The following is a 22,118-nucleotide window of genomic DNA, read 5'->3' as shown; positions in this document are numbered from 1 at the left end:
ATGTAAAAAATTTGCCATGAGAAGTTAACGCTCAGCACGTTCTGTCCCGACTCTGTGTCACGTGATCGAGACAAACTCACTGTGTAAATCTATTAGATTGTCTTGATCACATGACACAGAATTTGGGGTAAAAGGAGAGGAGCCTGCGGCAGCGCAGACTCCTCCCGGCTCGTTCTCCTGATCGGCGGAGGTCTGAACACTTAGACCCGCACCAATACAACTTTTCACATGTCACTAAGACATGTCAAAAGTTTTTCAGAATGACAGGTACAGCTTAATACTTAGCTTTAATTAATACTTTATAAATGTTAATTTAAAGGGGTACTCCACCCCTAAACATCTTATCCCCTATCCAAAGAATAGGGAATAGGATGTCTGACCGGGTCCCACTGCTGGGACTCTCCGTGAAGTCCCTGCACCAACCGGCATTCGTTTAGAATGCCGGCTGCGGCCCTGGAGGCTTGTGATGTCACAGCCATGCCCCCTCATGACATCACATGATGCCCCCCCTCAGTGCCGGGGGGGCCATCACGCTCCCTCCCATAGACTTGCAGTGAGAGGGAGGCCGTGGCGTCACAAGCCTCCGGCAACGTATCGCTAGTCATCAGACACGGAGCGAAGTTCGCTCTGTGCATCGGATGACTGGGGTGCCGCAGCAGAGATCACGGGGGTCCCAATGGCAGAGTTTAGTTAATAGTAAATTTACCTGTAGTGACCAGTGTCAGGCAGCTGCTGCCAAGGCACATAAAATCATGGGATGCATCAAAAGGGGCATAGATGTCCACGACAAGGAAATAATTCTACCGCTGTACAAATCACTAGTCAGACCACACATAGAATACTGTGTACAGTACTGGGCACCAGTGTACAAGAAATAAATAGTGGAGCTGGAGAGTGTTCAAAGACGGGCAACCAGGGTAATACGGGGAATGGGAGGATTACAGTACCCAGAAAGATTATCAGAATTAGGGTTATTTAGTTTAGAAAAAAGAAGGCTTAGGTATAAGTATATCAGGGGGCAGTACAGCGATCTCTCCCCTGACATATTTTTATACCTAGAACTATATCTATAACAAGGGGGCATCCTCTACATTTAGAGGAAAGAAGGTTTCTACACCAGCACAGAAGGGGGTTCTTTACTGTAAGAGCAGTGAGACTGTGGAATTCTCTGCCTGAGGAGGTGGTCATGGTGAGCTCAATAAAAGAGTTAAAAAGGGGCCTGGATGCATTACATGAGTAATAACATTAAAGGTTATGGATAATAGATTTATAGGGACAGAATGTTGATCCAGGGATTTATTCTGATGCCATATTTGGAGTCAGGAAGGAATTTTTACCTCGAGTATGAGAGTTGTTTTTTTTTTGCCTTCCTCTGGATCAGCAGAGTCCAGCAGGGACTCAGTAGGGATATAGGTTGAACTCTGGTCTTTTTTCAGCCTTATGAACTGTTACTATGTTACTGAGTAGCTGTATGCAAAATGTTATCAATTATTTATCATATGAGTAAATAGTATGATCCTGTAATACATACCTGTGTGCATGTATGAGCCAAAGGTCAAAGAGCAGTTCTGAACATCGAATGGGAAGTTGAAGATGCCAAGGTTACAAGAGCTGACCACTCTAAGCATTCTGTCATAGCGCACACGCCCAGTGTGATTGACATATACAAAGGGAGTTTGCTGGGACTTATCCTCATCTATACTGAAGAAGAAGAAAAAAAATGACAGTTTGCTTTTTCTAACCAAAAAGTATATTATTAGAAGAATAATACAGAACTCCTTTTTTTCTCCTGCTATCTTCTTACAGCCATCACACTGCCGGGCACTAACGGCAATGTGGAAGGAGCCTTAGATAAACAGAGAAGGCTGTATACAGTGCAGCAGAGGATGTGACTGCTGATATTTGGGGAGGAAAGGAGCTGCATATTCTTTTTTAGCAGAGTCTGTTGTACCATATAATACCACTAAAAAAATATCACCACTCTATGATCACATGGTCACTCAATGATTGCCCCATACTGTTACTGAATAAAAACCACTAGACAAAGATCAATATTAACACAATACACTAAAGCAGTGGTTCTTAACCTGGGTTCGATCGAACCCCAGGGGTCCGGTGAGTCAGTCTTGCGGGTTCGGCGGAGGTCAAGACACACACCCGACTCCAGGCATATTGCAACAGGACAGGCAAACCAAGCAATTGCTTGGGGCCCCGAGCTGGCCCGGGCCCCGAGCAGAGCCGGTGTTTGCCCGTCCTGTAGCGATGGGGCAATTCCCCCCATCACTATTAACTCCCTGCGGCCCCGCGTTAAGTTTAAAGGCATCATTGAAGTCCCGTGTGCCCATGGAAACGAAGGCGCCGAGGACCGGAGGATCGAGAAGGAGGAAGACGCGCGCTGGCCAGCTTGGTAAGTGACCAGCGTCACGTCATCTTCGGTGCTCCGACCACCGGTCTTGGGACCTACTGCTATTGCCGGAGCACTGAAGTGGGCAGTACACAGGCATACAGTCTCCAGCCATACACTGTATATGACTGGAGGCTGTATGTCTGTGGGGGAACACTGCCTGCCTAATGTGGGGGAACACTGCCTGCCTAATGTGTGGGAACACTGCCTGCGCCTAATGTGTGGGGGAACACTGCCTCCGCCTAATGTGTGGGGGAACACTGCCTGCGCCTAATGTGTGGGGGAACACTGCCTGCGCCTAATGTGTCTTAATGGTTTTGTTCTTTAATGGTTTTGTTCATTTTGTGCTCCTATGTATAAATATATACTTAAATATATACCTCCTAAGTTTTGAATTTGAAAAAATCATATTTTATTTTTCCAATTAAGAGCGGTTCGGTGAATGCGCATATGAAACTGGTGGGGTTCAGTTCCTCCAACAAGGTTAATAACCACTGCACTAAAGTGACCATATAGTGGTGGACAGGTGAACTCAAGTTCTACCCAGATGCTCTGCAGACAATTAGTGATAACTAGCAGCCTCCCAGACCTGCTTCCCATGCAAGTATCTTGCAACTGACGTCCTGGTGCCCATGCCAGGAAAGCAGTGGAATAAAAGAATCTTGTTTATTTAATCCAAACCATCTTATCCAGGGATATTGCAACAAGTAGGCTGACACCTGAAAGTTATTTTTTATTTTTTATTAATCTAATAATGTGTTGAATTAAAGGGGTAGTCCAGTGGTGAAAAACTTATCCCCTATCCTAAGGATAGGGGATAAGTTTGAGATCGCGGGGGGTCCGACCGCTGGGGCCCCCTGCGATCTCTCTGTACGGGGGCCAGGCTCTCCGGCCAGATAGCGGGTGTCGACCACTGCACGAAGCGGCGGCCGACACGCCCCCTCAATACATCTCTATGGCAGAGCCGGCAGCGTTTCGGCTCTGCCATAGAGTTGTATTGAGGGGGCGTGTCGGCTGCCGCTTCGTGCGGAGGTCGACACGCCCCCTTCCCACGGGCTGTCGGGGCTCCGTACAGGAGATCGCAGGGGGCCCCAGCGGTCGGACCCCCCGCGATCTCAAACTTATCCCCTATCCTTAGGATAGGGGATAAGTTGTTCACCACTGGGTTCACCACTGGACTACTCCTTTAAGGTCTATGGAAAAGTGTCTGTCAGTGCACACATTGTGTCATTTCAACACATACAATGGTTATTCAGTAACTGACTAGTAACTAACCAAACTAATTAGGCTACAAAGAAGTCAGCATAGACAATAAAGCCTAGACATAACTAAGACAAGAGGCGTTGTTGGGGGGTCTAATGGGGCTATAGGTGTAGGGCCAATAGCCCCGGGTCTCAGGCTGCCGCTGTCTTAAAGCAGCGGTGGCATTAGTGAACAATTTATGCTACGGTTGCTTTAAGTGACCAGATGTGCCTTGTGTAGGCACGCCAGAAGACACCGGCCCACCCACAGTCAGGGGCGGACTGACCGGCTGTCTGATCGGATGTGGTCGGAGGGCGTGCTGCTGCTGAGGATCCAGGACACTGCCTTCTGCTGTATGTGCTGTCTACACCTACTGGGGGGGGGGGAGAGGGGGGGGAACTCTGCTGCCTACACCTACTTGGGGGGTGGGGGGAACTCTGCTGCCTATACCTACTGGGGGGGAGGGGGGCAAGCTCTGGTGCCTACACCTTCTGGGGGGAGGGGGGAAAAACTGCTGCCTACGGCTACTGTGGGGGGACCCTGCTGCCTATACCTACTCTGGGGGGATCCTGCTACCTTCATCAACTGTGGGGGGATACTGCTTCCTACACCTACTGTGAGGGGACCCTGCTGCCTACACCTACTGTGGGGGAACTCTGCTGCCTTCACCTACTATGAGGGAACTCTGCTGCCTACACCTACTGTGAAGGGGAATCTGCTGCCTACAACTACTGAGGGGGGACCCTGCTGCCTACACCTAGCGGGGGGATCTTGCTGCCTACACCTACTGTGGGGGGACCCTGCTGCCTACGCCTACTGTGGGAGGGACCCTGCTGCCTACACCTACTGTGGGGGGACCCTGCTGCCTACACCTACTGGGGAGGGAGCCCTGCTGTCTACACCTACTGTGAGGGGACCCTGCTGCCTACACCTACTGTGGGGGACCCTGCTGACTACACCCACTGTAGGGGAACCCTGCTGCCTACACCTACGGTGGGAACTCTGCTGCCTACACCTACTGTGGGGAAACTCTGCTGCCTACACCCTCTGTGGGGGTACTCTGATGCCTACACCCACTGGCTACCTACCTTTATACCTGGATGCCTAACTACTTACCTACATACCTGGCTATCTAACTACCTATATACCTGGCTGCCTAAATACTAAATACCTGACTAGTCACCTACCTACATATCGGGCTTCCTGATCTACCTACCTAGTTACCTATTTACCTGGCTACCTACCTACCTTCCTTTTTACCGTGCAGGACACCAAGAAGGGAATTATTACAGTTTAGGGGTCTATAGATGGGGAGATTGTGTAAATGAGGGTAGGGAACTGGAAAAATGTGGAGTCTAACATGTTTATCCTGCAGATGCTGAAGAAATATGTTTTGGTTGGAAAAGCTGTTACAGCAGTCTTACAGCTGGTATTTACCTCTATATGGTCCTGTTTATAATCACTTATGTGGAATACAGATCCTCTGTGCAGCTGGTATCTACCTCTATAATGTCCTATAAGTAACCACTCTATAAAGTAAATGTATGTGGAAATATTGGTCTTTCATACAGTGATTTTTTTTTGGGAGCAATATATTGGTATTAGTCAGTGATAATGGTGGTGGTGGTCGTGGTATGGTGGTATTTTTTATACTTTACTGATAACACACAACTAGCAATGTGCACCTGTGCACAAATTTCATATTGTTTGAAGAAACTGACAATTTTAGTTTTTTGTACTGGCATTATTGGTAATATTGGTCTCAGTAAACAGGATTTGGTCAGTAACAGTGTGATGTTGATATGTATTGAGAGATTATTCCTTCGTGTATACTGGTGTTATTGGTAATATTGGTCTCAGTATACAGGATTTGGTCATTTACAGTATAATGGTGATAGGTGTGTGATTGCTGAAACAACTCTGTACAGTTGTCCACTGGTAGTAGTTAGTATATTGGAGGAGGAGGCTGGATGTAATTGGGCATGGATGAGGGTCTGGTTAGGGGCATAACTGAGGGTGTGGTTAGGGGCATGGCATGGACTATGGGCTCTAGCCCCCGATCTTCTAAAGACCTAGCAATGCCCCTGAATTAGTCAATTATAAGTCATAGATCATGAAAACCCTCAGTCGAATATGTGTGTAGTGCATATAGTAACACATATAAGTACATCATTATTCTACAAATAGCCATAATACTCCTTGCCATTATTTACAGTACACGGTTAAATAAAATAAATACCACAGATAATATTGATAATGTATATACTAGAGTCCAAATTCACTTGTTACTGTTACGCCGAGCGCTCCGGGTCCCCGTTCCTCCCCGGAGCGCTCGCCTCATCTTCGTTGTTGCAGCGCCCCGGTCAGATCCACTGACCGGGTGCGCTGCGGTCCCGCCTTCAGCCGGGGTGCGATTCGCGATGCGGGTAGCGCCCGCTCGCGATGCGCATCCCGGTCCCCGTACCTGACTCGCTCTCCCTCGGTCCTGTCCCGGCGCGCGCGGTCCCGCTCCCTAGGGCGCGCGCGCGCCGGGTCTCTGCGATTTAAAGGGCCAGTGCACCAATGATGGTGCCTGGCCCAATCTTCCCAATTAGCTTAATTAGTTTCCACCTGTGCACTCCCTACTTATACCTCACTTCCCCTGCACTCCCTGGCCGGATCTTGTTGCCTTAGTGCCTAGTGAAAGCGTTCCCTAGTCTGTTCCTAGTCCGTGTTCCTGACCTCCTGCCGTTGCCCCTGACTACGATCCTTGCCGCCTGCCCCCGACCTTCTGCTACGTCCGACCTTGCTTCTGCCTACTCCATTGTACCGCGCCTATCTTCAGCATCTTCAGCAGCCAGAGAGGTAAGCCGTTGCTAGTGGATACGACCTGGTCACTACCGCCGCATGTAGAATCTTTGCCTGTACCATGCCGGTACCGAACACTTCCTGAAGGATTGTCCTATCCGTCCTCCCCGCCTGGAAAGACGCACGCTGACTCCGCACGAAGGTGACACAGTTCTTGATGTCAACTCTGCTTCTCCACGCCTTACTGTGCCTGTGCGGATATCTGCCTCTACCTTCTCCTTCTCTACTATGCTCTTCTTGGATTCCGGATCTGCAGGAAAATTTTTTTTGGCCTCTCTCATCAACAGGTTCTACGTTCCTGTGACCAGTCTCGCCAGACCCCTCCTAATTTGCATCGGACCTCTTCACGGAAAAATTGAGTTTTTTTTTTCTCAGGTTCTTTGGCCCCAAGAAGAGGGGGAGACCCAAGGGGGGGGGTACTGTTACGCCGAGCGCTCCGGGTCCCCGTTCCTCCCCGGAGCGCTCGCCTCATCTTCGTTGTTGCAGCGCCCCGGTCAGATCCACTGACCGGGTGCGCTGCGGTCCCGCCTTCAGCCGGGGTGCGATTCGCGATGCGGGTAGCGCCCGCTCGCGATGCGCATCCCGGTCCCCGTACCTGACTCGCTCTCCCTCGGTCCTGTCCCGGCGCGCGCGGTCCCGCTCCCTAGGGCGCGCGCGCGCCGGGTCTCTGCGATTTAAAGGGCCAGTGCACCAATGATGGTGCCTGGCCCAATCTTCCCAATTAGCTTAATTAGTTTCCACCTGTGCACTCCCTACTTATACCTCACTTCCCCTGCACTCCCTGGCCGGATCTTGTTGCCTTAGTGCCTAGTGAAAGCGTTCCCTAGTCTGTTCCTAGTCCGTGTTCCTGACCTCCTGCCGTTGCCCCTGACTACGATCCTTGCCGCCTGCCCCCGACCTTCTGCTACGTCCGACCTTGCTTCTGCCTACTCCATTGTACCGCGCCTATCTTCAGCATCTTCAGCAGCCAGAGAGGTAAGCCGTTGCTAGTGGATACGACCTGGTCACTACCGCCGCAGCAAGACCATCCCGCTTTGCGGCGGGCTCTGGTGAAAACCTGTAGTGGCTTAGAACCGGTCCACTAGCGCGGTCCTCGCCATCCCTCTCTGGCACAGGGGATCCACTACCTGCCAGCCGGCATCGTGACAGTTACATTACATGGTGCATTTTAGTGTGAATACACTGACGAGTCTGATATTGGACACTGTACACATAAAGTACAAGTAAATACAGCACTGGCAACACATACAATTCATAGACAATTATATCTGGTGTCCAGATGTGCTCTACTGGCAATGAAATTTTCTCAACTGATCCACATTTTGCAGGGGTCCAGGTCAAAAACTCATGCTGCCAAAACTGGACAAAAAGACAAAGATGAAATGAGTAAATATTAAAGCAGTAAAATGACTTAGTACTAATCATAACCTTGCAAAATGTTCCCATTGGGGGCTGTATTTGGGATCCCATTAATGTGCTCCATACATGAAAAAAATGCTCTATTTTTTAAGAGGCACAATCTCACTGATGCTCTGTGCCCCTGTTTTTGTAATCTATACCAGTTATGGGCTGCAGTAAACTATGCTATATCTGCCAGGTTGTATAAGGTCTAAGCCCCAGCCACTTTTTCAAAGATAAGCATTTTTTCACAAATTTTGTGATTTTTGTACACAAGAAAACTAGCATAAAACATTTCCCACATGTGTCTATTTCTGGGAATGGGTGAAGCACGCTGCTTCAATTGCTGTGTTTTGAAGACATTCCTTGACTGTGTAAAGATAGTTTCTTAAGTCATGGGCATAACTAAACTAAGATTCTTATGGTAACGTACCAACCGCAGCCATAGGAAAGTGGTGAGGATCTGAGATTTTTCATTCTGAAGAGAAACAAAAACATTTGTTTGAAAAAGCCGATAAAAGAAGTAGTGGAATTGGCTAACAAAGAATTATCAGTAGCAGAATTATGATTGATTCATAAAGCTTTCTATTATAAATAGATGTTTATATAAACTGCATATCTGAACTTGGGGCTATATAACCTACACACTTTGTACTGCCTTTGTACTGTGTGCAGATTGTGTCTTCAGTAGTGTTTTTACCCTAGTTCTCTGTGCTCTTATCACCCTCAAAAAATTTTTTTTTATAGCAGCCGCACACAGTCGTATAGGCGTGGCGCAAGGTTCGCGCCTCGCCGCCAACATGCCTATCCCCTGTACTTCAGCACTGGGACCACTGTGTGATGGACACACAGGTTCCAGCGCATGCGCATCTTAGCTTATCCCGCGTGTGCGGCGTGCGTTATCTTGGCAAGCGCTTGCTCCTGCCGCCTGTCTCCTCAGTGCGTCTGCGCAGTGGAAAAGCCAGAGAGGAGCACCGAGGAGGCAGGCGACAGGAGCGAGCGCTTGCCAGGGTATTACGCTGCGGCGCGCAAGGGGGATAAGCTAAAGTAAAAACATTACTGTAGACACAATCTGCACACAGTACAAAGGCTGTGTGTAGGTTATATAGCCCCAAGTTCATGACAGTTGCACTTTAAAGGGGTATTCTGGGATTTCATTTTATTTGACTATGCTACAGGGGCTGTAAAGTTAGTGTAGTTCATAATTTACAGTAGCTTCTGTACCTTTGCTTGATGGTGATCAAGAAACTCTTTTGTGATTTTTGCCTAATGGTTTTTCTTTTAGCAGCATATACAATGACTGGTGACAGGTTTTCCCAGGTTGCAGTGCGGTCTGAGACATTACATCACTAGTGAGGTGTTTGGAGGGAGCCTGTGTTTGCTTCAATGGGTGGAGCGACCTCTTGGTGGGAGGGACATCATTCTGCAGTGGCCTGCTCATGGCTGCTGGAGGTGATCAGGAAGCTGTGAATTTCTCTTGACCTGAAATATGCTTGTTTTACAAAGTGAAAAGCCAATTGTGGTGTTCTAAAAAGAGAGTGACTGCAGGACAGGGCAATATGGGAGAAGTCATGGCTGGGGTCAATATGTGAGGGGACATGGTTGGGGGCAGTATGTGATGGAATATGGCTGGAGGCAATATGTGATGGAATATAGCTGGGGGAAATATGTGAGGGGTTTGCTCTATCAGAGAACAAAGTGTGCACCATTTCTGTGTGGAGCAATACACATAGTTTGTATAGAGGTGGGGATTGTGCTTAAAGGGGTATTCTAGGCCAAAACTTTTTTTATATATATCAACTGGCTCCGGAAAGTTAAACAGATTTGTAAATTACTTCTATTAAAAAATATTAATCCTTCCAATAGTTATTAGCTTCTGAAGTTGAGTTGTTGTTTTCTGTCTAACTGCTCTCTGATGACTCATGTCCCGGGAGCTGTGCAGTTCCTAAGAGGATATTCTCCCATCATGCACAGCTCCCGGGACGTGACATCATCATTGAGCAGTTAGACAGAAAACTTCAGAAGCTAATAACTATTGGAAGGATCAAGATTTTTTAATAGAAATAATTTACAAATCTGTTTAACTTTCCGGAGCCAGTTGATATAAATAAAAAAAGGTTTTGCCTGGAATACCCCTTTAAGGTTGTCTAATATATTTATCCAGCCAGAGGTGTAACTATAGGGGATGCAGAGGTAGCAGTCGCACTGGGGACCTGGTGCCTAAGTGGGCCCCATGGCACATCTGCCCCATAAGAGACCAGTATTGTAAATGGCACATGGGAGCTTGTTGCCGATATTGCACCGGGGTCCAAAAGCTACAAGTTACGCTTCTGTGTCCAGCAGATACTGCAAAGACGAGTGATGACTGGAGAGTTCTTTATGATGGTCTGGGCCAGATGAAGAAGAAAAAGAATATTAAATGTCTGTGATTAGAGAAGATATCACCTGTGAGTGCCTACATGTAGCTGTACTAATATGGTATGTAGGGCCAGTGTAGAGCTGATGTCTACGACTACATGGTCACTGTGTGTGGTAATATTGATCTCTGTGTAGTAGATTTTATTCAGTTACAGTATAGTGCACAAAAAAAGTACAACCATGGGGCGGGACCAAAGGGAAAGGGGCAAAGGGTGGCAAAATTAGGTCAGGCTATATGTGTACTGTATGTTCCAGAATCAGAAAACCGGAGTCAAAAAGACTTTAAATGGGCACTCTCATTAAAACTAATTTTTGCTATTGCACTCCTTATGGTAAATGAAAAATATTTCTAATATACTTTGTTTAAAAAAATGAAGTTTTCTATGTTTTATTTGTGCTTAAAAAAGCTCAAGAGCACATTTTCCCCCCATCTCATACACAGACTTTGGACCAAAGTCCAAACACAGGAAGTGCCGCCTGGAGTGCTGAGGGGGGGGGGGGGGGGGGGATGTGCTCTTGAGCTTTTTTAAGCACAAATAAAACATAGAAAACTTCATTTTTTTCAAACAAAGTATATTAGAAATATTTTTCATTTACCATAAGGAATGCAATAGCAAAAATTGGTTTTAATGAGAGTGACCCTTTAAATTTAGTTCAAGTCACCTTTAAACCGGCATCTTACAGCATAACTTTGTGTCATTTTGTAAGGACTGCACTTTTTCTGTACTTTGTATATATGTTCCTGTGACTGCCAAGCATCAGTACTTCTTACAAGTACAACATTCATGATTTCTGCATTTCAAAGGACTGTGTGTGGTGGCTAATGGTGTGGCGTGTATAGTGTATAGACAGGATGTTGTGACTGATATAGAGTTTGTGTTGCCAGGGTAGCTTCCTGGGCAAAGTGCTGGGTCAATAAATACCACAGATGTGGGGTTACTGAAGCTACTATTACTAAAAAGGTCTTGCAGGCAGATGTTACAGTCCATGCAGTATAACAGTAAACTTTTGAAGCGCAATAACTGGGGTAAAGTTGCATAGGATGTCCCTTTAAATCACTGGGCACTCTGGGACTCTGGTAGTTATGGTGCAGCTGTGACGATTTAACTTGGCTTAGCTAAAATTTAGACTGACTTGGGAGACAACTAACACAGACTTGGGGTACTCCACGCTACATTCACAGAATTGCTTATCGCCAGGGGTGAACTATGACTTCTGGACTAGACAGAGCTGCCGGAGGCTTTCTACTCTCATTCCTTGACTTGCACTACGGGGCCCTTTCGGTACTATGGCCCCTTCTCCCCACAACTTGGACTTTTGAATGAATTGACCTGGATGGCGGTATGCTAGCGGTTGAGTGTAGTTGCTCAGCACTTGACTTCGCCACAAACTTCACAGACGTCTCTGACTTGGATGCTGCACTGACTTCCACTTTCTCCTTCTTGTCCAGGACCTGACTTTCTCTCCTCACCAGACTCGGAACCTGTCCCCAATAGAGGTATGGGGCAGGTATTCTGCAGGGATGCTTACATTGTCCTGAACTCACATTAACTAACTCCTCCCTGGTCAAGCTAGACCAGGCGGATTAGGGCTTGGCTCTGATTGGCCAGTGATCACATGACTCCTCTGCAACCTTTCTCTTAAAGGCACAGTACACTTTATACAGGATAAACAGCATACATTGGTATAAAACATAGAATAATGAATATAAAATTAAAGGGGTACTCCAGCGCTAAACATCTTATCCCGTATCAAAAGGATAGGGGATAAGATGTTAGATCGTGGTGATCCCGCCGCTGGGACCGCCGCAATCTCTCCTGCAGCACCCCCATTTTTCAGGTGCAGCTCTGTGCAGCTGAAAAACGGGGGTGCTGCAGAAGAGATCGTGGGGGTCCCCAGCGGCATGATCCCCGCGATCTAACATCGTATCCCCTATCCTTTTGATAGGGGATAAGATGTTTAGCGCTGGATTACCCCTTTAAATGACAAGTTCCTGGAGCTATGGGCCGAAACAGACACCTGAGGCAACATCTACTTAAGAGAACAGGCAGAGTAATGTGTTCTGTACTGGGTCACGTGTGGTCCTGTGTCTGTGACATTGATTGCTGAACCATCTACTCAAGTGAGGAGGTCAACCTTATTAGAATACCAAAAGCTCTTAACCCCTTAAGGACGCAGCCCTTTTTCACCTTAGGGACTGAGCCCTTTTTCGGAATTCTGACCACCGTCGCTTTACGAATTAATTACTCGAAAACGCTTTAACCTAATATTCTGATTCTGAGATTGTTTTTTCATGACATATTCTACTTTATATTGGTGGTAAATTTTCGGCATTACTTGCATCCTTTTTTTGGTGAAAAATTCCAAAATGTCATGAAAATTTTGAAAATTTAGCATTTTTCTAACTGTGAAGCTCTCTACTTGTAAGGAAAATGGATATTCCAAATTCATTTTATTTTTATTCACAAATACAATATGTCCACTTTATGTTGGCATCATAAAATGGACAGATTTTTGCTTTTTGAAAAAATTAGAGGGCTTCAAGGTAGAGCAGCAATTTTCAAAAATTTCATGAAAATTGCGAAATCTGAAGGGACAGAGGTTACAGAACTACAACTCCCAGCATGCCTGGGCAGTCTAGGAATGCTATAAGTTGTAGTTTGGCAATATCTGGAGGGCTACCGTTTGGGCACCACTGTAACAGTGGTCTCCAAACTGTGACCCTCCAGATGTTGCAAAACTATCCTTTGGCTGTCTGGGCATGCTGGGAGTTACAGTTTGGACTTCCTAGTGGTTGCCACAGTAAAGATCACTTTACTTTCACTTTCATCCCCCCCCCCCACTGTCTTTTCCCTACCTGAGCCAGGATCCAGCAGTCTCCAGCAACGATCGGGGGGTCCCCAGGCATCTTCTCCTCCAGGTACCAGCCTCCATCTTCTCCCCACGTTCCCATCGACATCCAGGGGTGGGCAGAATGGGGGGTTGCCATGGCAACCCACTGTCCTGCCCTGCCATTGGTCAGAATATGTTCTGACCAATGGCAGGGGATAGGAGGAGATCGCAGCACTGCGACCTCGCTCCTATCCCTCAGGATGATCAGGGCTGTCCCTGACAGCTCCGATCATCCCAATTTTCCGGGTGATCGGGTCACCAGAGACCCGATCAGCCCGGAATAGCAGAAAATCGCATGTCTGAATTGACATGCGATTTTATGCGATCGCCGACATGGGGGGGTCTCATGACCCCCCTCGCGATGTGCCGGGATGCCTGCTGAATGATTTCAGCAGGCATTCCGGTCTGGTCCCCAACTGGCTAGTGGCGGGGACCGGAATTCATACGGGCATATGCATACGCCCCACGTCCTTAAGGACTCGGGATGCAGGGCGTATGCATACGCCCGGCGTCCTTAAAAGGTTAAAGGGGTACTCCTGTGGAAAACCTTTTTTTTTTATAAGTCAACTGGTGCCAGAAAGTTAAACAGATTTGTAAATTACTTCTATTTAAAAATCTTAATCCTTCCAGTACTTTTTAGGGGCTGTATACTACAGTGGAAACACTTTTCTTTATGGATTTCTTTTCTGTCACGACCACAATGCTCTCTGCTGACCTTTGCTGTCCATTTTAGGAACTGTTCAGAGCAGCATGTGTTTGTTATGGGGATTTTCTCCTGCTCTGGACAGTTCCTAAAATGGCCAGCAGAGGTCAGCAGAGAGCACTGTGGTCATGACAGAAGAGAAATCCAAAAAGAAAAGCATTTCCTCTGTAGTATACAGCCCCTAAAAAGTAGTGGAAGCATTAAGATTTTTTAATAGAAGTAATTTACAAATCTGTTTAACTTTCTGGCACCAGTTGATTTAAAAAAAAAAAAGTTTTCCACGGGAGTACCCCTTTAAGAGTTAACTCTCAACATCAACGCACCCCTCATTCCCCTGCATCTCTCTTTCAGGATGCATTCTCGGCATTGTCACCTATGCCCTGTAACGAATGGATAGGCTGTGTTCTCAGTGACGTCCCTGCTGGTCTCTAGTGAGTGTGTATCCCTGGATGTGACCATGTACAGATCTCTATGGGGATTTTTCTGTCACTATTCCCTGGCTGCATCATTAAAGAATGATGTGCAGTGTTAGGGTTTGAAGTACATGGTATGCCGGAGATGCTGTGGTTTCTGTAGATTTATATACATTCTTCTGCTGCAGTACTTGGATGAAAGTGAATAAATGTATAGACAATGCAGTGCTGGACCCATATGTTGACTCCTCTTTTGTGAAGTTTGTATCTTATAATGTGCTCAAATGCGTCTAAGCTAGCATTCAGAAAATGCCAGTGAAACTCCTAACCATGCTCACAAAAAAAGTACAAACAAAACCTGTGAAGAGAAAAAGTGGTACAGTTTCACCTTTCACCTTCATTATGTGTACCTTAAATGGTTAACAGTGTCCTATGTTATTTGTTAACTAGCTGAGTACCCGGCGTTGCCCGGTTTTTCCTTCCTCATTCTTGTTAGGGAGGAAAATCAACAGAGTAGGAAGCTTTTGACTTCATATCCTCTCCCCATATATTGTTGTCATATCCCAACCCCATCTCCCGTTCTCATATCTCAACCTCATATCCCGACCTCATATTCCATCCTCATATCCCGTCCTAATATCCCGACCTCATATCTGGACCTCCTATCCCGTCCTCATATCCCGACCTCATATCTCGACCTCATATCCCGACCTCCTGTCCTCATATCCTGTCCTCATATCTCGACCTCATATCCTGACCTCCTATCCCGTCCTCATATCTCGACCTCATATCTCGAGTCGACATATGAGGTCGACATATGAGGACGGGATAGGAGATTCTCGACCTCCTATCCCGTCCTCATAACCCATCCTCATATGCTGTCCTCATATCTCGACCTCCTATCCCATCTTCCTATCCCATCCTCCTAACCTGTCCTCCTATCCAGTCCTCATATTTCCTCATATCTCAACCTCATATCCCGTCCTCATATCTCAACCTCATATCCCGTCCTCATATCCCGCCCTCATATCCTGCCCTCATATGCCGACCTCATGTCCCATCATCATATCCCGACCTCATATCCCAACCTCCTATCCTGTCCTCCTATCTCGACCTCATATCCTGTCCTCATATCCTGACCTCATATCTCGACCTCATATCTCAACCTCATATCCCGACCTCTTATCCCGTCCTCCTATCCCGTCCTCATATCCTGTCCTCATATCTCGACTTCGTATCCCAACCTCATATCCCGACTTCATCTCAACCTCATATCCCGACCTCCTATCCCGTCTTCATATCTCAACCTCATATCTCGACCTCCTATCCCGTCCTCATATCCAGTCCGCATATGCCGTCCTCATATCTTGACCTCATATCCCGACCTCCTATCCCGTCCTCATATTCCACATCTCAACCTCATATCCTGTCCTCATATCTATACCTCATATCCCGTCCTCATATTCTGTCCTCATATCTCGTCCTCATATACCGTCCTCATATCCCGACCTCATATCCTGTCCACATATCCTGACCTCATATCTCGACCTCCTATCCCGACCTCTTATCCTGAACTCCTATCCCGTCCTCCTATCTTGACCTCATATCCCGTCCTCATATCCCGACCTCATATCCCATCCTCATATCTCGACCTCCTATCCCGACCTCCTATTCCGACCTCCTCTCTTTGTGAGATGGTGTGTGGCTTGCAAGCCGATTGACACATTCACCAGGAGATGCACAGCGGAGCTTGTGAAGTAAGGTACTGGATGGAAGTCCCATATTCTCGCATGGGACTTGAAACAAAAACCCATCTATTATGTAAGGGTGTAGGTAAAGGTTAATTTAACTATCATATATTTTTATTTGACATATAAGTAATATGTGTACCAGGTATTATTGAAATAGCTCCAGCCGTATATGTGAATCAGGTATTATTGAATATATCTCCAGCCATACGGAAGTTATGTTGGAACATACATTTCCCATTGATTTGCATGGGACTTAAAAAAAAAATAAAAAAAATCCGACCCTCACAAATGGGTGTAGTTAAGGGTTAAATAACCTATCCTATATTTTAAGTGGACATATAAATAACATGTGAAAAAGTATTATCGAAATATCTCCAGCCGTTTGGAAGTTATGCAGTAACATATATTTCCCATAGACTTGTATGGGACTTTAAACAAAAACCCTGACCCTGGCAAATAGGGGTGAGTAAGGGTTAAATCACCTATCCTATATCATATAAGTAAAACGTGTGCCAAGTTTCATGTTAATATATTCAGCCGTTTGTACGTGATGCTGGAACATGATGTGATGCTGGAACAAACACACATACACACACAGACACATACACACATACAGACATTGGGGGTGATTTATCAAAACCTGTCCAGAGGAAAAGTTGCTGAGTTGCCCATAGCAACCAATCAGATCGCTTCTTTCATTTTTGAGAAGACCTCTGAAAAATGAAAGAAGCAATCTGATTGGTTGCTATGGAAACTCAGCTACTTTTCCTCCAGACAGGTTTTGATAATTCTCCCCCATTGAGTTTTATATATATATATATAGATTTGCCTTTCTAATGTTCATATGCCTTTTAATGTTGTTACCAAGTCATGTAACCAGGGAAGGTGTCAGTGACCAGGTGACTTGAATAGGACCCCTCCAAATTGCTCGCTTATAAACCAAGGGAGGAGCTAGTTGAGAGAGTTGAGTTGAGTCTAAGCTGAGGAGCAGTACAGTCAAGACCTGAGAGTGTCTGGTGCTCTGAGAGAGACCTAGGCCTAACCACGCAGCCACGTTTCAAGCACCAAGTGCTCCTTCAGGTAAACGTCAAAGCCTGGTGAGCAACCACAGGGATGAAGTCTAGCCAGTCATAGTCAAGTCAGTGAAGTCTGCTAAAGTCAGCGTGGGTCTGTCTAATTCAGTCCAGGTCCACTAAAAGTCCCAGAGAGCCCACAAGTCTCCTTAAGTCACTGGTCATCACCTTGGGCCTAACTGAGCTGTAAAGACTATTCTATCTGTCTGCCTCACTAAAGTTCCATAACTTTGCATTAGAGTGATTAATTGCCCCGTGCCTCGGGTGGTGTAGAGGATAACCAGGCCCTGGAGTCACGAACACAAGGGGTTAATGCCATCTGCCCCTAAGGTAACTACATCTGCCCTTCATCACACCCTCACCACATATTATTTTAGCTGGCAATCACAGTTAGGCTAGGTTCACACTATGGAATCTCCAGACAGAAAAATTCCAATCGGAAATTTCATTGAGCTTTAGGAAACAATCACACTTAGCAAATGACAGCTGAGAATGCAGATGAAGATAAGTCAAAGAGCTGTGGCTTAATGTAACAAATGAGATGCTGTGGATGAGCCTTTTTCCATTCTCTCAGTTTGAAGGCATGTATATTACATACAAGAATTCTTACCACTCCAAGCACTGCATACATTGTGAAGGAAATGTTCACACTAGTTGGGCGACTATAATTCAGGGTTGGACGAAAGGACTTCTTATCAAAGACACTCTGTAATGATTCATATGATGGCCCAGCTTCAGATCCAGAACATTGAAGCTCAGCACCTTTAACTGGAACAATAGCAGTAAATAAAAAAACATGACATACAGTTACTAAATAATAAAACAATTCCACTCTATAAATAATTTGCCACATCATACAATTACTGTTAAAAGCTAAAGATTTTAATGGCTCAAAAATAATGGTCTTTGCTTTACATTCGGAGTGTTGTTCCCTTTTATTGACCAATTAATATAACTGCTTAGATTAAACCAATAAATTCACAACTAGAATAATGGTCAGAACTCTGGCAACTGAAGTTTAATGTGGATAAGTGCAAGATAATGTACCTGGGGCATAAAAAACCCAAGGACAGAGAATAGTATATTTCATACAGTCCTAACCTCAGTATCTGAGGAAAGGGATTATTAATTTTAAATTGAATTTTCAGGCAAGTAGTGGAAGCTGTCTCATAGACAGGGGTCAATTACTAAGCCAGGGCTTAGTGTTAGCCCCAAAAACAGCTAGCGCTAACCCCCAATTACCCAGTACCCATAGCCACAGAGATACTGGATGGAGCCGATACCAACAGACCCTAAGTGTCAAAATTGATGCTCCTGGTCTTAGGCGGTAACAGGCTGACGTTATTTAGGCTGTGGAGGGCCAATAACAATGGCCCCTGCTCACCCTGGCAACATCAGGCTGTTGCTGTTTGGTTAGTATCTAGCTGAAAATGAAAATACAGGGAACCACACACTGCCAGGTTGTGACAGCAACAGCTGGAGGCTCCCTGCTTGGAAACACACTGCCAGAAAGGCTATGTTCACATTATACTAAACCCATAATGAGAAAAGAGCCATACCACCCTGACTCTCAGCTTTTGCTCTGCCTCTAATTACATCTTAACTAGGGGGCAGGGCTACACAGACCAGGCTGGAGCTGAAGCCAGGGTGGGGTACGTGGACATCTGGCTACTGGATCCAGTATATACTGGATACCCCAGAGTTAGTTAGAACTGCTCAGCAGTGCTACTTAACACTTTTCTTTCTCGGCTGGCACATAGCACACAGCCAAGTAAGGGGTTACAGTCTGGCAGAGATTTATACACATTGCTATTTTACTGTAACTTCGTGCTGGGGAGGAAATATACAATATATATCTCCTGCTTAGCATCAGCTGCGCAGGCACAGCTCAACCCCGCTAGTAGCAGGGACTTCCTTGTCACGATGCCGGCTGGCAGGTAGTGGATCCTCTGTGCCAGAGAGGGATGGAGAGGACCGCGCTAGTGGACCGGTTCTAAGCCACTACAGGTTTTCACCAGAGCCCGCCGCAAAGCGGGATGGTCTTGCTGCGGCGGTAGTGACCAGGTCGTATCCACTAGCAACGGCTTACCTCTCTGGCTGCTGAAGATGCTGAATATAGGCGCGGTACAAGGGAGTAGGCAGAAGCAAGGTCGGACGTAGCAGAAGGTCGAGGCAGGCAGCAAGGATCGTAGTCAGGGGCAACGGCAGGAGGTCAGGAACACGGGCTAGGAACAGACAAGGGAACGCTTTCACTAGGCACTAAGGCAACAAGATCCGGCAAGGGAGTGCAAGGGAGGAGACTAGATATAAGCAGGGAACAGGTGGGAACCAATTAAGCTAATTGGGAAGATTGGGCCAGGCACCATCATTGGTGCACTGGCCCTTTAAATCGCAGAGACCCGGCGCGCGCGCGCCCTAGGGAGCGGGGCCGCGCGCGCCGGGACAGGACCGAGGGAGAGCGAGTCAGGTACGGGGACCGGGGTGCGCATCGCGAGCGGGCGCTACCCGCATCGCGAATCGCACCCCGGCTGAAGGCGGGACCGCAGCGCACCCGGTCAGTGGATCTGACCGGGGCGCTGCAACAACGAAGATGAGGCGAGCGCTCCGGGGAGGAACGGGGACCCGGAGCGCTCGGCGTAACAGTACCCCCCCCCTTGGGTCTCCCCCTCTTCTTGGGGCCAAAGAACCTGAGAAAGAAAAACTCAATTTTTTCGTGATGAGGTCCGATGCAAATTAGGAGGGGTTCTGTGTGGAAACGTACGAGACAGTCCAATCTTTTATTGTAAAAACAATAGATGTAGAGGGGTCTGGCGAGACTGGTCACAGGAACGTAGAACCTGTTGATGAGAGAGGCCAAAAAAAATTTTCCTGCAGATCCGGAATCCAAGAAGAGCATAGTAGAGAAGGAGAAGGTAGAGGCAGATATCCGCACAGGCACAGTAAGGCGTGGAGAAGCAGAGTTGACATCAAGAACTGTGTCACCTTTGTGCGGAGTCAGCGTACGTCTTTCCAGGCGGGGAGGACGGATAGGACAATCCTTCAGGAAGAGTTCGGTACCGGCATAGTACAGGCAAAGATTCTCCATGCGGCGTAGTGTCCTCTCTTGAGGTGTCAAGCAAGACCGGTCAACTTGCATAGCCTCCGCGGCGGGAAGCACAGGAACAGATTGCAGAGGACCAGAGGGGAGAGGAGCCGGAGAGAAAAAACGCTTCGTGCGAACAAAGTCCATATCCAGGCGGAGCTCCAGACGCCATCCGGAAGAACGCATGTCAATGCGAGTGGCAAGGTGAATGAGTTCATGTAGGTCAGCAGGAGTCTCTCGTGCGGCCAGAACATCTTTAATGTTGCTGGATAGGCCTTTTTTAAAGGTCGCGCAGAGAACCTCACTATTCCAAGACAACTCGTAAGCAAGAGTACGGAACTGAATGGCGTACTCGCCAACGGAAGAAACACCCTGGGCCAGGTTCAGCAGGGCAATCTCGGCTGAAGAAGCTCGGGCAGGTTCCTCAAAGACACTTCGAATTTCCGAGAAGAAGGAGTGTACAGAGGCAGTGACGGGGTCATTGCGGTCCCAGAGCGGTGCGGCCCATGACAGGGCTTTTCCAGACAGAAGGCTGACTACGAAAGCCACCTTAGACCTTTCAGTAGGAAACTGGTCCGACATCATCTCCAAGTGCTGGGAACATTGCGAAAGAAAGCCACGGCAATACTTAGAGTCCCCATTAAATTTGTCCGGCAAGGACAGGCAGAGGCTAGGAGTGGCCACTCGCTGCGGAGGAGGTGCAGGAGCTGGCGGAGGAGAAGATTGCTGGAGAAGTTGCGACTGAAGTTGGTGCGAAATGGTGGACATTTCCGACAGCTGACGGGTTAGAAGGGCGATCAGTCGGGCTTGCTGGGCGGCCACCGTGGTGAGGTCAGCGACAACTGACAGAGGAACTTCAGCGGGATCCATGGCCGGATCTACTGTCACGATGCCGGCTGGCAGGTAGTGGATCCTCTGTGCCAGAGAGGGATGGAGAGGACCGCGCTAGTGGACCGGTTCTAAGCCACTACAGGTTTTCACCAGAGCCCGCCGCAAAGCGGGATGGTCTTGCTGCGGCGGTAGTGACCAGGTCGTATCCACTAGCAACGGCTTACCTCTCTGGCTGCTGAAGATGCTGAATATAGGCGCGGTACAAGGGAGTAGGCAGAAGCAAGGTCGGACGTAGCAGAAGGTCGAGGCAGGCAGCAAGGATCGTAGTCAGGGGCAACGGCAGGAGGTCAGGAACACGGGCTAGGAACAGACAAGGGAACGCTTTCACTAGGCACTAAGGCAACAAGATCCGGCAAGGGAGTGCAAGGGAGGAGACTAGATATAAGCAGGGAACAGGTGGGAACCAATTAAGCTAATTGGGAAGATTGGGCCAGGCACCATCATTGGTGCACTGGCCCTTTAAATCGCAGAGACCCGGCGCGCGCGCGCCCTAGGGAGCGGGGCCGCGCGCGCCGGGACAGGACCGAGGGAGAGCGAGTCAGGTACGGGGACCGGGGTGCGCATCGCGAGCGGGCGCTACCCGCATCGCGAATCGCACCCCGGCTGAAGGCGGGACCGCAGCGCACCCGGTCAGTGGATCTGACCGGGGCGCTGCAACAACGAAGATGAGGCGAGCGCTCCGGGGAGGAACGGGGACCCGGAGCGCTCGGCGTAACATTCCTTCATTATAGTGACAGGATTCCCACCTCGTGTATAGTATACATCAGTGTGATATCTACCGATGTATACTATGGGGTGAGGGGAGGTAAGTAGTGATGCTATGTATCACTACTTACCTCCTTACACTCCGTAAGCCGGGCCCCCTGCATCTGACCCACGGAGTGGTACCCTGGAGGCAACGAAAAACTGCTTCAGGGTACAAAATTGTCTCTTTCCACACATCAGCAAAAACGCCAGAAAAACTACCAAAATGCATGAAAAAGTTGTGGTAGTTTTTCTGCCAT

The 22,118-nt window shown here is 47.6% G+C and overlaps 1 protein-coding gene across 6 annotated transcripts in view; it reads right to left on the bottom strand.

The window, feature by feature from the left end:
- The window catches only part of LOC130361916 (5-hydroxytryptamine receptor 3A-like), a 135,840-nt gene that overhangs the window by 12,659 nt on the left and 101,063 nt on the right, over positions 1–22,118 (bottom strand). For all 6 annotated transcript variants that reach the window (XM_056565606.1, XM_056565601.1, XM_056565603.1 and 3 more), the window contains exons 2-5: positions 17,752–17,909; positions 8,325–8,369; positions 7,743–7,852; positions 1,532–1,701 (exon numbers count right to left, since the gene is read on the bottom strand). In XM_056565606.1, the coding sequence (XP_056421581.1) occupies positions 1,532–1,701; positions 7,743–7,852; positions 8,325–8,369; positions 17,752–17,772 (346 nt within the window). In that variant the 5' untranslated portion in view covers positions 17,773–17,909. The remainder of the gene's footprint in view (positions 1–1,531; positions 1,702–7,742; positions 7,853–8,324; positions 8,370–17,751; positions 17,910–22,118) is intronic.

The sequence above is a fragment of the Hyla sarda genome, chromosome 3 (genome assembly GCF_029499605.1).
Source record: "Hyla sarda isolate aHylSar1 chromosome 3, aHylSar1.hap1, whole genome shotgun sequence".
Classification (NCBI taxonomy): Eukaryota; Metazoa; Chordata; class Amphibia; order Anura; family Hylidae; genus Hyla; species Hyla sarda.
Note: the sequence above shows the minus strand (reverse complement) of the source record. Positions and strands in the feature narration are given on the sequence as shown.